We start from the raw sequence: 15671 nt of genomic DNA, 5'->3' as shown, positions 1-15671 counted from the left end.
TTAGGCTTCTTTGCTGTATTCGTCCTTTGATATTGGCCAAGGTATGGAAATCACTGCGACAGAAGTCCAACTGGAGCCCCACGACAGGGAACTGCTACCCATCCAGCCACCAGAGGCCGAGGATGACATCACTTCTTTCCTTGCTGAAAGCCTGGGGCAGCCTCAGTCTGAGACCTGACTGGAGATAAGTTTGCCACCAAGAAACATTTTTCCTACTTCGTCATACTTTTGGTGTTTATAAGAAGACATCTGCCTTTTAGAAGCTGAGTAAGTGACAAGCCTTCAGAAAGCCAGACATTATGGAGTTCCTAAGCTTAGGGGCTCTTGGAAAATAAGGAACAGCCCATTATATCTTCTGTGTGTTACTTAGAAACATGCTATTTGTGGCCAGCAGTCAACTTCAGCCAGAATCAGTAGTACTACCCAACCCAGCTGAAAGCAAGGCCAGCCTCCTTTGGCCTGGAGGTTTCCACCATCTTACATATATTTTAAAAAGCCTGATGAAAATGTTATATCTGTTTGAGATACGGCTAAAGAGGCTACACAAAATTACAAGATCCTTTGCTTTTAGTATTTTAATGTTAGCGAGGTCATGATGACCTGAAATTCAGACCAGCAATTAAATGTAAATTTGAATCAACTGTATGTAACCAAATGCAGCTTCATTTGATAAAGGTCCTCAATACATGGGAACCATGAGGGAAAATAAAAATGTGGTCCTTGGTGGTGTCAAGGTTTGGGAACCACTAGCTGCAATCATTCACTGGCTGAATTTGCCAAAAGCCCAAATCAATAGACTTCCTCAACTAGGAAAGACTAACTAGAATTACTGCCAAGACCAGAGCAGGAGCAGCAGGCTTAGGTACCAACTAAGTGTCCCTCCTTGCTTTTTAGCATTGTCTCACCTAAGCAAAAAGCCCCAATATTGTTCAGAGACCTGGCTAGGGCTGCCTCATGCAGCTTGTGTGGGAGTTTAAGAGGAAGAGTCGAGAGGCAGAGGCCCATCAGAGCAGCTGACACACTTCTGCAGCTATGAAGGTCAGGCTGGCAAGGCAGCAGAAGCACAGGCAGGAGGGCCCAATAAAGTAGGTACGCCATAGCTTCTATGTGTGCAAGAGAAGAGAAACCAAGGGAACAGGCACTGAGGAAGAGAGAGATGGGGGCTTTGGAATCAGAAAAAGCTCCTCAGGGACAGGAGCTGACTTTCAGACTCCCAATTCGAACCTTTTTGCTGACGTTGGAAAAGCCCAGCCAGCAAACATCGAGTAGACTCCAGATTCCGAAATATATTAGTGGAACGAACACTGTAAAAAAACAAAAAGGTAGAGATACTCAGAAAAATGAAGATTTAATTATATATACTCTACTTTATTCCAGAGAGTGGCTGGGAAGTTTTCAAGGATACCTAAGGAGAGCTATGGGGCTGGGAAGAATCTTTGATCTCTACGAGATGGCTACCCCAAGGGGTCCAAAAGCCAATGAATGTCATGACCTCCAATGATCACCTGTTCACAAAATCCTATTTATAAGCATGACTACCTCAGACAACCTTGGGTGGGAGTGGGAACCATCTGGGGCATCAGGACAGGTTTCCTCACGCTCAAGACCTTAAAATTAGTACAAAATCTGTTTTTCAAATGACTCACAAAATCTCCTGTGGGTTGAAGGTTGGTGAAAGGAAGGGGATGTCCTCCACATAGTTCTTCCTCAGCCTCTCCCCCAAGGCAAACATCTGCCACATGCCTACATTAGTGAGCTGGCCAGCAAACATGCCCCCCTGAGGGGGGGAGAAACAGACAGGAGAAGGAAAACACCTTACGGCCTGTTAAGCCCAGTCCAGAGAAAACCATCAAAGCTTTGCAGGGCGTTTCCCACAAGTAGAAAGCATTGCTTACCTTCAGTATAGTTTTATGGTATTGAGAGTCGAAAAGAGAATGTGGTTTCGGGCCACCAGCAAGATTGGTGACAGTATAATCAAACTGTGTTTGGGGTGGGACCTCCAATAGCCAGGGATTCCACTCTACCTATTGTAACCACCAAGACAAAACAAAACAGACAACAAAAAAACACATCGTTAAAAAGCTCTTGAAACCTACAGCATTAATATCCAGCAGCACTTGGAACACAAAGCTGGATTCACACTGACACTAGACCTGCAATTTTCCTATGGGAAAGAAGGAAAGAAACTTTAGCTCTAATTAAAGGAAGAAAAGACCAGCATTTATTATTCCAGGTGTCCTTAGCCCAAGTCCTGTCATTACTACACTAGTATTCACTATCAAGAGGCTGCTCTGGCACTAAGCTCAGACTGAAATAAAGGTAGAAGTGGCCACAATGCCTGACACACAAATACTTGGTGAATGAATAAATATAATTTCAGTGCCCATATGCCTATAAGAATTGTTAAGGAATCAACCTCTAGGTTTCTATGGCCCTCCCTAAGGACTCTACTTAATGTCCCTGTAACTACCACATGTTTTCCTCTCATCCAATTTCTCAAGTTGCTGCCCTCCAAGAAACCTTCACTTTTTCACCATCTTCCTTTATTCTTTGCAATCTGGCTCCTGCCCCAACTGTACAGTAATGGTTGTCAAAACATCACAAGTAGCCATAGGTCTCATAGCTCCAACTGCCCATAAAGTTCTTATACTCACTGAGCTAGATGTGAAGAATTTAATTTTTAAAAAGTCTTTTTTTTTTTCTAATCCCATATACCAGCTCCTCTTCCCAATTTATGTCTCTTTCAATGCTCCTACAATTCTCCTAGGCCCCCAAACTAAAAATCTCCGACTGTCCCCACTGATCCAACATCCCTGCACCAAACCCTATTGATTACTGGCTAGAAAAAGGTCACTCCAGGGCCTGATTGATTAGCAAAGTAGTTAGAGCATCATTCCGAAATGACAAGGTTGTGGGCTTGATCCCCAGTCAGGGCACATATGGGAAGCAACCAATGTGTGCACAACTAAGTGGAGCAAAAAAATGAATATTTCTCTCTCTCTCCCCCTCCTCTATCTGTCTAAAATCAACCAATTCAAGAAAAGAAAAAAGCCACTCCAATGGTTCTTCTTTTACTGTCATAGTATAAAACCTTATTACCTTAGGCACAAGCCTGTAACAAACTCTCCCCTCCACCCCCATAATCCACACATAGATAACCACTTTACTAAACCACTTTCATCATACCAACAGTTCTTCCTAATGTTTCAAAAGGTAAGCATCTGGTCTTCTAGGAGTTCTGCACCTTGGTCCAGCCCTCTCCCCAGCTGTACTGCCACTCGGCCTAGCTCCTCCCCTCTCAGACCAGACCATGAGCACTGATCCTCTGCATTCTCTCTCAGTTTGCTTCCCTTGCTTGCTCACAGGGACTCCTGACCCTGTTTACCCACCCAACATCACTCGAAGGTTCAATGATAACTCAAGTCTTACTTCCCTATCAGTAACTACTCCAGCGTTCAGTGATTGTCTTCTTAACTGAATTTTACAGCACTTACAATAAAAAGAACAATACTTAACTCAATTTTTCACTACTTTGTTTAAAGCTAATAGTGGAAAAACCTATTATGTCACATACAATTATATTTATCTTGACCCCTCCCAGAAATATCCTAGGAGAGTACCACAAGGAATCCCAGGAAGCTCTCCATTCTTCCAAAAGGCATGGTCTCAGTCCCACCTGCACCTACTCTCCTTGCCTCTTCCTCTGCTGGTGCTGCAGCAACTTATATCAGAAGATTGGATGTTCAGAGCACAGGCCTTCTTCCTATTATCTTTTAATCACTACTCCTTCTTTCAAACACAACTTTGTTTCCCATAGCACCATCCTCACACTTTTTGGGCTTTCAACCTCATATTTCTTCTATTTGTAATTTTCTTTTTTTTTTTCATTTGGAAAGACTTCTGCTCATTCCATAAGACAGCTTAAATATTCCCAGAAGCCATGACTATGGGCCCTAGCTCTCACAGAAGGCTCGGTGGCATTTTCTTGGTGGCTCCTTTACCAGACTGTCCTGCTTAGTAGACTTAGCTTCCTGAGAACACAGACTGGGTTGCCTGTTGTCCTCTGCATTTTGAATGCCCAACAAAGGGCCTGGCATGTAGTAGGTACAATTAATAGCTCCAGCCATCTGCCAGATCCTGTGGAAGATATCAAGAGTGAGATGACATGACCCTGCGTTTTTGTGTTTTAAGGTTATTCAAGACAGAAAGTTATGAATGTAAATGATATCAGTACTAACAGTACTAAAATAGAAACCATGTGCTATAAGTAACCAGATGAAGGCCACAGTAGTTCAAAGGCAAGAAAGGCCTTCTATTCTGGGTTGGGGTTCAGGAAAAGTTTCATGGAAGGAATGGCATTTGAAATGAATAGGACTTAGCCTGACCAGGCAGTGGCGCAGTGGACAGAGCATCGGACTGGGATGTGGAAGACCCAGGTTCGAGACCCTGAGGTTGCCAGCTTGAGCATGGGCTCATCTGGTTTGAGCAAAGCTCACCAGCTTGGATCCAAGGTCACTGGCTTAAGCAAGGGGTTACTTGGTCTGCTGAAGGCCCGCAGTCAAGGCACATATGAGAAAGCAATTAATGTACAACTAAGGTGTTACAACAAAAAACTAATAATTGATGCCTCTCATCTCTCTCCGTTCCTGTCTGTCTGTTTCTATCTATCCCTCTCTCTGACTCACACACTCTCTCTCTGAAAAAAAAAAGAAATGAATAGGACTTAGACAAGCAAAGATCTGGAATTGAGAATACAGAGTAGGTAAGTAGAGAGGTTGGTATTGAGAATTCCAAGAACACGGTATACAGAAAGCTTGAACTTGAGCAAAGCAGCAGTGGTAAAGAATGTATGTAGGAAATAAGTAATTTGATTTGCCCCAATCTGAGAGCTGTTTTCAAACATCTTAATTAGTAAATACCAAATAGAGTTTAACCTTACATTGTATATTTAAAGGCAGAAACTGGAATTTCTCTAGTTGGAATGGGAACCCAGAGCCCTAGACACTCAGCATACCTGTAGTCCATAGACTCCATTAATAAGTTTGAAAGCCAGCAGCAGAGATCACAATTGAAATGGAAAGACTAGGTTCAAAAAAGCCAATTTCAAAATGTCTGTAACAGAATGGAGGAGAACCTAAGGCAGGAGGAATAGGAGGAGTGGGTGCAAGCCATTTGAGTCAAACTTGGCAAGTGAGTACACAAAAGCTTTCTCTAGGGGTTAAACTGGTGGGTAAACAAGAAAGAATAAATAAAAAATTATTTTGATTTTGAACCTGGGTGTCTAAGGTGATGAAAGTAATGGATATACTCTTTGGAAAACCAAGTCCAAGACAGAAGGATAGCTGACAAGCTGAGTTCAGTTTTGAACATTTTAAGACTGAGATACCTCCTTTGTGTTCCTGGCACTCCCAGCATTTTCCCATAACAGGAATCTGTTTTGTTTTTCTTCTTCTCCACAATGTAATCTTCTTTACAGATGAGTCTGAATTACCCATCCTTATAAGCCCAGTGCCTAGCACAGCTCCTGACACCAAGCCCACAGGGCATATTTAGTCTAAGAAATCTCCTGTTAGGCACAGTTGACAACAGAGGATCTTTGGTGTTTCCCAGAAATGACTCTTGAAAATCTAGGTCATGCCAAGTCTAGAATACATGTTTTCAGATTTTCAAGAATAAATGCATTTGAGGAGAAACTAGAATGAATCTATGTAAACACAATAAATAAATAAATGAATAAATAAATAAATAAATAAATAAATAAAATGGGAAAAAAAGAATGAATGGTACATCAGTTCCTTACATAATGTCCACCCAACATACATACTCTCATTCTTGTTCTTGTGTTGGTGGTAAAGACTAACTTTATAATTCTACTTAATTATTTATACACCACTTTAAGGAATTTAAAGTAGTTGATAGCAAAACCTTAGACAACCAACCCAAAGTAAGCAAGAAAGACAAAGTAAACAAGCAGAGAGACCAAAATACACACACACACACACACACACACACACACACACTCACACACGAACAACCAAACATAATAAGTGGATGCAGATGATAAAGTTGTACAAAACTGCATACCATGAAGATCCATTTATTTGTTACAAGTGGGCCAAGATTCAACACTACGTTGCCTTTTATGTAAAAGGAGAAACTTGATCAGCTAGACAAACTTAAAGATAAAAGTAAGCCAAATGTTCAGGAAAAGCACACCATTTCTAATGCTAACAGATACATTCTTCCCAAGGGTCTTCATAAAGAGGTTAGAGTAATATAATAAACATCTTTTCAATGGTCACAGCAATGAGTTCTTTGGGACCGTTTCTCATTGTTTCCTCAACACAGAAGGATAGCATCTCACTAAGTACATTTCTGTGAAGACAATACTATTCTGGGATTACATTCCATGTAAAAGAAAAATCTGTAAAACTAAACAAAAATCTCTCAGGTACAGATTTTAGAATAACGCAATGATCTTAAATCTTGACTGCACACTGACATCATTGGGAAAATTTTTAAATGTTACCAGTGCCTGAGGCTCATCCTGATCTAATCATGTCCAGATCTCCTAGGAGTAGAGTCTCAACCTTTTAAATGCCATCCAGTCCAGATCCTTCTAAAGGTTCACCAGAGAAGCTTTTACCATGCCTGGATGCTCTCTAGGCCAATGGAATCAGAGTCACTGGGAGAAGATCCAGGCATCAGTATTTTTTAAAGCTCCCCAGTTGAGCCCAAAGGCCCAACATGGTTAAGAACCACTGTTCCAGAGGAATGCCTCCTGAAAACCCTTCTCTTAGCTGAGCTTTGGATAGGTAATAAGCAACAATGAGACTGGCATTATGCTTCCCAGTTCATTTACATTATCAAGTCAATATAGAACCAAATGCCTTAATCATCAGTGGAGCTGAGACAGGTTAGATTTCATTTTACAAAAACTGAGGAACCTACCTGAACTGGAGGCCATTTTATCACCATCTGAAAGGGAGCTGAGGGAATTCTGAAAGCAGGGACAAATGTATCTTTTGAATACAGGCAGTCCCCACATTACAAACGAAGCAGGTTCTGTAGGTTTGTTCTTAAATTAAATTTGTATGTATGTTGGAACAGGTACATTTACCTATTAAATGCAACTTAAACAGATATTTGTCTTAACACAGTATTTATTTTTACTTTTCTATATAGACACTTAAACATTTTCAAACACAACTGTAAACAACCCTGGATGATGCAGAAGATAGATTTGTTGGAGAGGATGGAACTGGTGTTAGAGAGTCAGGGTTTGATTCTGCTGCTGGAGTCAGTTTTTTGAAGTAAGCATCAAGGGAGGTTTGTACAGAGCTTTTGTTTTCTCATCATAAATGGACCTGTAGCATCTGAGACCTTCAACTGCATAGTAAACTTTGGTATACCTTTCCATAGCAGGATCTTGCTTCTCTAACTTTGGCATTCCTGCTTCAATGAGATGAAAAGCATCAGCTAACTCTTTTGTAGAAAACATTTTCGGTTCTGGAGTTTCTGGGTCCCTGTTTTCTTTCCTAAATGCTATCATCTACTGCTGTAGTTCACTGATTAGCTCTTTGCTATGGGAGTTGAGTAACTCTATATCATTTTCACTGATGGCCAACTGCAGTTGATTACCAATAGCCCTTATGGTGCTCTGTTTGTAAGTATGAGTTGTACATAAGTCGGATGTTTGTAACTTAGGGACTTACTGTATGTACCTGGATCTAATTTAATGATTAGAAAAAATGGCCAATCAAGTTGCAGAGTTTTATTTCCAGAGCATAGCTAAAGGAAGACAGGTCAGCAGCAATTTAAGCCATTAGAAAAATAACTCAGTAAAACATCTAGTTTTACACAATGCTGCTTTCTTTTTTTCTTTTCTTTTTTTTCATTTTTCTGAAGCTGGAAACAGGGAGAGACGGTCAGACAGACTCCCGCATGCGCCCGACCGGGATCCACCCGGCACGCCCACCAGGGGCGACGCTCTGCCCACCAGGGGGCGATGCTCTGCCCATCCTGGGCGTCACCATGTTGCGACCAGAGCCACTCTAGCGCCTGAGGCAGAGGCCACAGAGCCATGCCCAGCGCCCAAGCCATCTTTGCTCCAATGGAGCCTTGGCTGCGAGAGGGGAAGAGAGAGACAGAGAGGAAAGCGCGGCGGAGGGGTGGAGAAGCAAATGGGCGCTTCTCCTGTGTGCCCTGGCCGGGAATCGAACCCGGGTCCTTCGCACGCTAGGCCGACGCTCTACCGCTGAGCCAACCGGCCAGGGCCACAATGCTGCTTTCTAAGGATTTCTGAGATAATTGAATGAAGTGACTTATCACTTGTTTATCTACAAACCAGTCAGAAGTATGGAAACAGCTACCAAAGACAATTTTAGTTTTAGAATTGTTGCCAGGTAGTCCCTTCTAACTACTGTTAATAGCAGAACCAGGAACTTTAGAAAATCCCATTAATAACCTCTGTCAAATAGTATCTTAAAAAGAAAATCTGAGAGAGGAGCTCCAGAAACAAGTTATAGCAGGCCAATGACACTAGCTCATAGCTTAAATAGAAAGAGCATTAGTTCCACCCCCCTACTTTTATGCACAAGATTGCATGTGAGATAATCAAAGATATTTAGTGCATCTGCCTAAAGTCTGGAGAATGTGAGCAGGCAGGAGAGGTAATGTGCCTTTCCTAGTTGCAAGTGAGGTCATGGACTCAGATGTTCTATTATTTCATGGCTATGTAGACAGAAGATGAATGAAGCTAGCATTCTACCTGAGCTAAAAATGCCCCTTCCAGCATAAAGGCAAAAGATAATAATCATCCACAGCATGACTCAGAAGAAACCCTTAAACAATTATTTTAGGCTCTCCAGGGAGTATGTATACTGTACATACTAAGTCCATGCCTAGACATTCAGACTTTTATTCTCTGGGACTACAGATAACTTTGTCTTTAATATGAGTTTCTATTCCTCTATGTTATTTTCCAGATTTTCTGTAACAAAAATAAATGAAGAAGAGATAGGCTATGTATAAAATCATAAGAAAAATGTAGTGACCTAATATAAGAAGGCAAAGTAAGGGATTGAGAAGGAAGGAAGGAAGGAAGGAAGGAAGGAAGGAAGGAAGGAAGGAAGGGAGGAAGAAAGGAAGGAAAAAAGGAAGGAAGGAAGGAAGGAAGGAAGGAAGGAAGGAAGGAAGGAAGGAAAGAATGAAAGAAGGAAGGGAGGGAGAGAGGAAGGAAGAGAGGGAGGGAGGGAGGAAGAAAGGAAGGAAAAAAGGAAGGAAGGAAGGAAGGAAGGAAGGAAGGAAGGAAGGAAGGGAGGGAGGAAGGAAGGAAAAAAGACAAAATAAAGAAAGAAAGAAAGAAGAAAGAAAAAAGAAAGAAAGAGAGAAAAGATGGGACAGAGGAAGAAAGGGAGGGAGAAAAGGAGGGAAGGAGGGAAAAAGAAAGGGAGGGAGAAAGGGAAGGAAGAAGGGAGGGAGGAAGGGAAGAAGGAAGAAGAAAAAGAAATTCCAGTACTAGAAAGTGGTGTAGCAACTTTCTAAAGTGGCTATAAAAAGGCTAACTAAAAACCTGGTAGTAGAATTAAGTGTCACCCAATATTTATTTATGTTGGAAGTGCTTTAAAGGTTTGATTTCATCTGCGGCCAGGTTTAAAAACTGGGTTTTCAGTTGTACAAGCCCAAAGGGTTTCTTAAAGCAATTATGATTGTGACAAGTATGCCTAATACCAGCTTTGGACATCCTGTTGAACCTGCTCCAATAATAACCTGGACAGCTAAGAATGCAAAAGTACTCCATAGGTAAGTGTGACAGCTGCGGGTTCTGAGGATTTCAGTTTGCCTATTCATCTTCACTAGAAAGCCAGTTCTACAATCTCAGGCCAATTTGCCATGAGAAGTCAAGAAATAAATCCAGAAAAAGATAATTATTTTAAAAACTAATTATTTGTACTTTAATCATAATTTTCCTGACCAAACCAGGTATATTTTAAGACATTGTAATGACAAGACTAGCCAATTTTTAACTTTAATCCTACCTAAGATCCCTTCCACAATAGGTTTAGACACCCAAAATAGAAAAAGAGCCCCAAGATAATAGCACTCGTTACCAAAAAGCCTTCAGTGGAACCTCAAAAGATTTCCACCAAATCCTGAGAGAAGATGATATCACATAATGGTGGCATGAAAGATACTCCTGACCTCCCCCCTTGAAATTTCAACAAATTGAACAATGATAATGCAGTGAAGGAACTCCAGCTGGGTTCAAAGGCATGCCTGAAAGATCCAAGCACCAAATGGACTAAAGGTGGGACAAGTTGAAAAGGGGGGTGGAAAATAAAACACATTCACAGTGGGCTCTAGAGAAAAGACAAACCTAAGTGACTGGGTTTGTTTTCTTTCTCTACTGGACTTTGGGGATGAGGGAAGCTCACACTATTTGGATTTTGTCTGAGAGGTATGAAGAGGGAAACTGGGAATGACTGGGTCTCATTCTGACAGAATGAGTGGTGAGAAAGAGGGGCAGAGGGAGAGATAAACCAAAGCAGCAAGAATGACGAGTCATGGCCAGTGTTCCTGTGGTGTGCCTGCAGCCCTCACTCAGCACAGATAGAAAAAGCTAAAGAGCACCCTCACCCCCTACCTCCTAGAGCTGCCTCCCTCACCTCATGGTACAGAGAGTGCTGGAGACAAAGCCCACAGCTGGCTCTCCAGAGCCACTCTTTCCACTGAAGAACAGAGATGCCCCATGTCTGGTCCCTATATCTATTGAAATGTGAGGAGGGGTGCCCGAAGGTCTGAGATTGCCACTGCTAGACCCATAATGGTAGAAAGCCAAAGCAATGAAGCCAAAGCCCTAAAGCCCTCACAACACGACCCACCCACCAAGGCGGCTGAGGCCCCGCCTACATCATTGTGACAGAAATATCTCAGCAAGGACAGCCCCCCAACTTCATAGAGCTAAAACATGTAATACAGTGACACCTACAGGAAGAAAACTCTCAAAACCAAAATTCATTTTTCATTGTTTTCATCTTTCCTTTTTATTTTTTTACTTATCCCTTTTTTCCAATTTATCTTTTGAATTTCATTTCCTTTAATTTTTATATTTTTTATTCTTTTTTGTGAGTTTCAATTTTTATTTTTATTTTTTATCTTTTCTGTGGTTTTTCTTCTTATTATTTTAAAATTTTTTGTTGTATTTTTTTAATTTTAATTTTCCAAATTTTAGTTGGTTTTTTGTTAGGGTTCTTACCAATACCACACTCTCAAATGCCATCAAGGAAGAAGGAATCAAATACCATGGCTATACAAGACAGAGATGTAGTTCAGAAAGAAAATTAAAAATCTCCAGAAAAAAATCTCAATCACATGAAAATCTTGGAGTTAAATGACAGAGAATTTGAAAATTGAAGTTCTGAAAATATACTCAACAAGATGTGAGAAAACACCAATAGGCAACTAAATGAGCTCAGAAAATAAATTAATGAAAAAATGAATACCTCACCAAGGAGACTGAAACTCTAAAAACAGAGATGAAGAACTCAATATGTGAACTGAAAACTGAGATAGCAAGTTTAGCTAACAGAACAAGCCAGATAGAGGAAAGAATCAGTGACATCGAAAACAGGCAACTAGAGATGCTATAGAGAGAAGAAAGAGACAAATTAAAAAAACTGAGAGCTTTACAAGAATTGTCTGACTCCATCAGAAAGAGCAATATAAGAATAATGGAAATATCAGAAGAAGAGAGGGAGAAGGGAATGGAGAGCCTATTCAAACAAATAATTGATGAGAATTTCACAAGCCTATGGAAAGAGTTAGAGCCTTGAATCCAAAAAGCAAAGAGAATGCCAAGTAACCTCAATCCAAACAGACCTACTACAAGGCACAGAGTAATAAAGTGTCAAAAATCAATGACAGAAAGAATCCTCAAGGCAGATAGGGAAAAGAAGAATTATGTTCTTCTTATATGTTATCATATAAAGGAAAGCCCATTAGGTTATCATCAAACTTCTCAGCAAAAACTCTACAAGCCAGAGAAAAGTGAATCCAAAAATTCAAATTACTGAAAGAGAGGAAATAACAGCCAAGAATACTATATCCTTCAAAGTTAGCCTTCAAATATAAAGGAAAAATAAATACTTTTAGACAAACAGAAGCTGAGGGAATTTATCACCAGAAAATTCACACTACAAGAAATATTCCAGGGAGTTATTTGACCAGACACAAAGAACAAAACAAATCAAAACTATAAGTAACAGCTCCAACAAGGTCACAACAAAAACAAAAATAATCTATGACAACAATTACATAAAAGAGGAGAGGATAAAGACTTATAGTAGCAAAGGAGGATGGAGTACAGAAGCACTCATAAGACAAAGAATTCTTGTATATATGAACATTTTTCTCTTAAATAAAATAAGAGTAGCCATCCATGAAAAAGCTGCTACTGAAATATGCAGCTTAAAAAAAATAATAGGCAGGGGAAAGAAGTATGGATACCACCAAACAGAAACAACTGAAAGAAACACACAAAAAAAGAACCAAATGAGACACAGAACTACCAGAAAACAAAACATAAATTGGCTATAGGAAATCCTCAAGTGTCAATAATTACCCTAAATGTAAATGGACTGAACTTACCAGTAGAGAGGCACAGAGTAGCAGATTAGATCAAAAAAGAAAACCCAATCATATGCTGCCTTGAAGAGAGACATCTAAGCTGCATGGACAAAAGTAGATGCAAAGTGAAAGGTTGGAAAACAATTCTCCAAGTAAATAATATACAAAGAACAGCAGGTGCAGCCAGTCATATTAATAACAGTGACTTCAAGACAACAAAGGTAACCAGAGACAAAGATGGACAATTTATAATGATAAAAGGGACAATGTATCAAGAAGATATAACATTTCTTAATATATATGCACCAAAGCAGAGAGAGACCACCCAAATTTATAAGACATCTACTAACTGATCTAAAAATAGCAGACAAAACCATAATCATACTTGGAGATTCCAACACATCATTGACAACTTTAGATAATTCATTCAAACAGAAAAATCAATAAAGAAATATTGGCCTTAAATGACACACTGGACTATATGGATATAATAGACATTTACAGATGTTTAATCCCAAAATGTCAGATTATACATTCCTTTCCAGTGTGCATGGAACATTCTCAAGGACAGACCATATGTTGGGCCACAACAGTAACATCAATAAACTCAGGAAGACTGAAATCATACCAAGTATATTTTCTGACCATAAAGCTTTGAAATTAGAATTTAATTGCAAAAAGGAAGTAAAGAAACCCACAAAAATGTGGAAATTAAACAACATACCTCTAAAAAAATGACTGGGTTGAAGAAGAAATAAAAGTAGAGATCAAAAGATATATACAAACAAATGAAAATGACAACACCACTTATCAAAATTTCTGGGATGCACCAAAAGCAGTAATAAGAGGGAAGTTTAGATCATTACAGACTTAAATCAAGAAACAAGAGAAATCCCAAGTAAACAACCTAACATCACATCTTAAGGAACTAGAAAAAGAAGAACAAAGGCAACCCAAAGTCAGCAGAAGAAAGGAAGTAGTAAAATTAAATGAAGTAGAGAACAAAATGAAATAGAAAACAAAAAAAAAAAACTATAAAAAAATTAATACAACAAAAAGCTGGTTCTTTGAAAATATCAATAAAATCAACAAATCACTGGCTAGACTCACTAAAGAAAAAAGAGGAAGGATTCATACAAACAAAATTCAAAATGAAAGAGGAGAAATTACCATAGACATCATAGATATACAAAAGATCATAGTAGAATATTGTAAAAGATTAAATGCCACCAAATTCAACAACCTAGAGAAAATGGATAAAATCCTAGAACTAGACAATCTTCCTAGACTGAGTTACAAAGAAATGGAACACCTAAATAGATGTATAAGCAGGAAGAAAATAGAAATAACTATCAAAAACCTCCTGAAAAACAAAAGTCCAGGACCAGATGGCTTCAAAACATTCAAAGAAAATTTGGTACCTATCCTTCTCTAAGTCTTCCAAAAACTAGAAGAAGCAATACAATACTCCCCAACACATTTTATGAGGCCAACCTAACCCTCATACCAAAACCTGGCAAGGACAACACACACACACAAAAGAAAATTACAGACCAATATCTCTAATGAATACAAATGCAAAAATCCTTAACAAAATACTAGCAAGTCGAATACAACATATTAAAAAAATAATACATCACGATCAAGTGGGATTCATTCCAGGATCACAAGGATGGTTCAACATACTGAAATTGATCAACATAATACACCAATCAGCAAAACAAAGAACAAAAATCATATGATCCTATGAAGAGATACATCAAAGGCATTTGATAAGATAAAACAGCTCTTTATGTTTAAAACACTCAATACAATAGAAAAAAAGTACTTCAACATAATACAGGCCATATATGACAAACCATCAGGTAATACCATACAAAATGGCAAATAAAAAAAACCCAACAACTGAAGGCTTTTCCTCTAAAATCAGAAATAAGACAAGGCTTTTCACTCTCATTCAACATAGTTATGGAAGTTTTAACCAGAGCAATCAAGCAAGAGAAAGAAATGAAAGGCATCCATATAGGGAAAGAAGAGTAAAGATATCACTTTTTGCAGATGACATGATCCTGTATACAGAAAACCCCAAAGACTCCACTGAAAAACTATTAGAAACAATAAACCAATACAGTACAGTAAAGCTGCTGGATACAAAATCAGTATACAAAAGTCTACTGCTTCTCTATATGCCAATGATGAAACTTTGAAAAATGAAGTAAAAAAAATTCCTTTTACACTTGTAACAAAAAAAGTAAATTACCTAGGAATAAACTCAACAAAGGATGTGAAGGACCTATATACTACAAACTAAAAACATTATTGAAAGAAACTAAAAAAAGCACAACGAAATAAAAAAATATTCCATGTTCATGGATTGGAAGAATCAACATAGTTAAAGTGGCCATATTACCCAAAGCAATATACAAATTTAATGCAATCCCCATAAAACCCCAATGTCATTTTTTAAGGAAATAGAACAAAAAAATCACCAGGTTTGTATGGAACCATAAAAAACCCCGAATAGCCAAAGCAATCCTGAGGAAAAAGAATGAAGCTGGAGGTATCACTCTACCTGACTTCAAATGATACTACAGAGCCATGATAATCAAAACAGCATGGTATCGGCACAAAAACAGACATACAGACCAATGGAACAGAATTGAGAGACCAGAAATCAAACCACATATATTTGGAAAAATAATCTTCAACAAAGGATCCAAGAACACACAATGGAGAAAATAAAACCTCTTCAATAAAAGGTGCTGGGAAAACTGGAAAGCCACATGCAAAAGAATGAAACTTGGCTACAGTTTGTCCCCCTGCATGAAAATTAATTCAAAATGGATAAAAGACCTAAATATAAGATCTGAAACAATAAATTACATAGAGAAGAGAATATAGGTACTAAACTCATGGACCTTGGCCATGCAGAACAATTTATAAATTTTACCCCAAAGGCAGGGGAGGTAAAGGCAACAATAAATGAATGGGACTATATCAAATTAAAAAGCTTCTGCACAGAAAAATAAACTGACAACAGAACA

The 15671-nt window shown here is 39.0% G+C and overlaps 1 protein-coding gene across 2 annotated transcripts in view; it reads right to left on the bottom strand.

The window, feature by feature from the left end:
* The window catches only part of ACP6 (acid phosphatase 6, lysophosphatidic), a 42638-nt gene that overhangs the window by 24787 nt on the left and 2180 nt on the right, over positions 1 to 15671 (bottom strand). For both annotated transcript variants that reach the window (XM_066255183.1, XM_066255184.1), the window contains exons 2-4: positions 1896 to 2024; positions 1647 to 1777; positions 1225 to 1304 (exon numbers count right to left, since the gene is read on the bottom strand). In XM_066255183.1, the coding sequence (XP_066111280.1) occupies positions 1225 to 1304; positions 1647 to 1777; positions 1896 to 2024 (340 nt within the window). The remainder of the gene's footprint in view (positions 1 to 1224; positions 1305 to 1646; positions 1778 to 1895; positions 2025 to 15671) is intronic.

The sequence above is a fragment of the Saccopteryx bilineata genome, chromosome 2, assembly GCF_036850765.1.
Source record: "Saccopteryx bilineata isolate mSacBil1 chromosome 2, mSacBil1_pri_phased_curated, whole genome shotgun sequence".
Taxonomy (NCBI): Eukaryota; Metazoa; Chordata; class Mammalia; order Chiroptera; family Emballonuridae; genus Saccopteryx; species Saccopteryx bilineata.
This window is presented reverse-complemented; position numbering and strand designations above follow the sequence as displayed.